This window comes from Melampsora larici-populina (assembly GCF_000204055.1).
Source record: "Melampsora larici-populina 98AG31 unplaced genomic scaffold MELLAscaffold_3, whole genome shotgun sequence".
Lineage (NCBI taxonomy): Eukaryota > Fungi > Basidiomycota > Pucciniomycetes > Pucciniales > Melampsoraceae > Melampsora > Melampsora laricis-populina.
In genome coordinates, this window is record NW_006768767.1 from 803,652 (window position 1) to 806,358 (window position 2,707).

Below are 2,707 nucleotides of genomic sequence, written 5' to 3' on the forward strand. Positions count from 1 at the left end.
ATCAGATGACACTCGTGCAGCTCTATTCACTCAATTCCAACAATTGTATCATTAGTTGTTATTAATTGTAATTACATATCAATGAAAAGAAATCAATGATTTTGTTTGCTTTTTCATCCTTGGTTGTGGATCAATGTCACTATCTACCTGGTGAAGTAACTCGAACAGAGTTACTCATATTTGCTAAATAAGCGATCGATTTTGAAATCATTTGGTTTTCAACATCAAAACATGATCGATTATAAATGCAAGGTTTTATATTTGAGCGTAGCATTGGTAATTTCATTACTTCATTTTTGAGAGATGATACAATCATGTTTTTGCTGGTATTTGAGACCCACAAATCCAACCTTATCACGAGAAAAAAGGAGAGGTACAACCATCAAAGCACACAAGATAAAATTTTTCATAACATCATATTTCAGTAGTCATAGAATTGATCGTTTAAGGATAATCGAATACGTTTATATTGAAAGGAAAATACTCGTTAGCAAATTTTTGATTTTGCTTAGAAGTCGGGGATTGTACATGACAAGCTGACAAGCTCCTCGGCTCAATCACTATCACTGTCGTTGCTGTCATAATCCATTAAAGCATCTAAATCGGGTCTAGACTCTGACCGATGTTCAAAAAAGTCACAGATCAATCAGTGATCTCAATCCAATTCAAGACAAAGGTTGACTTACTTTGTTTTTGGTTTTCAATCAGACGCTCTGCCAAGTTGGTAGATTCTGTGGAGGACATTCCCGTCTCCATCAATTCACGTATAGTCTTAGTAGTTAGCTCAAGATCACGATAATCATTCTCAGATTTCTGCTTGTGAATTAACAACTGAAGCTCCCACTTCTCACGGCGCAACTGCATCTTCTCGCGCTTCTTGGCGATTTTGTCACGTGGTGGGGGTTTGGGGTTTGCCAAATTCGTGATGGCAGATGAGATAGTTTTCATTGAACTAGACATCTCTTGGCCAATCTTAAGTGTTCCAATAGCCGTCTTGGAATGAGCTTGAATAGCTCGTTCGCGTTGTTCATAATTTTCATCCGCCTTTTCACGTGCTTCAGATGTGTTGATCTTGAGTACAGACTTGCTTGGCGATTGAGCCCTAAAGCCAATTGATTTTAAAAAAGAGCCTGATGGCCGTCGCTTTTTGACTATAACGTCGCTGTGTGAATCGAAGGAATCTTCTTTGATGCTATTGGTAGACTCGCGGCGATGCTTCGGGGATTGGGTGACTTTTGGTTGATCTGCATTTTGGATGGCCGCCATCAGGTTATCGCGTTGTAGAGGGGCTGGTAGGTTGAATGAATCATCATTGGTATCAGATGGGTCAAAGAGGTCACTAAAATCTGGGTTGTTGATGTTTTGTTCCACATCTAAGACGTCTTGATTGGCTGTACGGAGCTGGAAAGCATCGCGGATATCATTCTCGTTTACGTCGTCCACGAGGTCTATCTCATCAAAGGGCATGGCTGATGGTCGATCACCCATGATTTGGTCCAGTTCGTAGAATGATGGGCATATCCCCTCGATTTGGTCTATATATACAAGATGTGAGCCACAGTATCGGTTCAAATTCAACAAGATATACATACCGGAGAATGATTTCTCTCCTGAGATTCCAATTAGTCCCCCGCCAGTTTGCTTGGTCCTCTCTAGAGCTTCTCGATACCTATCCTCTAACGAGTGCATCTAAATTTTGAAACTACATTAGTATACACGTTTCGCTACTTCCAATACGATAGTGACAAACTTGTTGAACCACTGAATTTCCATCGCGCCCAAAGATTCCATTTTGAATCAAGAATTGCGAGATATCTTCGCCTATCACATTCTTCTTGGAACCCTTTTCGCGCCATCTGTTGTAATTACCGGGGATGAGGACCCATTGGATTAAGATATCGCTAGCCGATTCACCATTCAAATTCTTATGTCTTGCCCAGTGGCGGTGAAAATTGTCTTTTGAGTTGGTCGGCGTGCAATTAGGAGATTTTAACGTGGCGGTATCCTGCACTGCTGAATTGGTCTTATTGGCCTTTGGCTTGCGTCCTCTTTTACCTTTGACTAGGACAGGTGATGGGGACGTATAAGTCGTTGGCTGAGTATTCATGCTACCGGGCTGGTTAGGCGGTGGTTGATTGGGGTAATGAGGCTGATCTTGGACGGCAGAATTTCCGTGGGCAATTGCTGATGCAGGGGGAGTGCTGATGTGATGACTTTGAGGGAATCCTCCAAAATTTCCATCTGAAGATCCGTGGAAAATAAAGGGCGTTTGCGGCATTGGACCAGACATGTGATCAAACGGTTCAAACCCGTGATCAAATTGGGGAAAATGTTGTGGTGGTCCAGTTTGGTGGTCATGAGAGGGAGGATCGGGGTTGTAGCCATAAATTGGAGGTAGAGGTTCTGATGGAAAGCATCCCTCAGGGGATGGTACGTAATAGTTCATTAGAGCTCTTTAGCGTTGAGACTTGGAAGAGATGGCCATCTATGGAAGTACTTACAAACACGGCCTCAAGAGACCTGTCCCAACGCGCTTTACCCTGCCCCAGTGTTCTGTGTAGATGTTGATTTATTAAGGATGGGGGCATCAGCCCTTTTTTGTTTCTTCACAAATGGTGAAGCCCGAGGGAGGCCACCCTCCAAATACATACAAAGTTGAAACTGTAAATACACAGTTGAAACTGTATCACATGTATTTAATTACACG

At 42.4% G+C, this 2,707-nt stretch overlaps 1 protein-coding gene across 1 annotated transcript; it reads right to left on the reverse strand.

Moving 5' to 3' along the window:
- Positions 1 to 553: 553 nt before the first annotated feature.
- Positions 554 to 2,446, reverse strand: MELLADRAFT_90835 (uncharacterized protein; the record flags this gene model as incomplete). Its single annotated transcript, XM_007405325.1, has 4 exons — positions 554 to 615; positions 687 to 1,535; positions 1,593 to 1,689; positions 1,751 to 2,446. 4 exons carry the CDS (start codon positions 2,444 to 2,446, stop codon positions 554 to 556), a joined length of 1,704 nt encoding a protein of 567 aa, XP_007405387.1.
- Between the last annotated feature and the right edge of the window lie 261 nt (positions 2,447 to 2,707).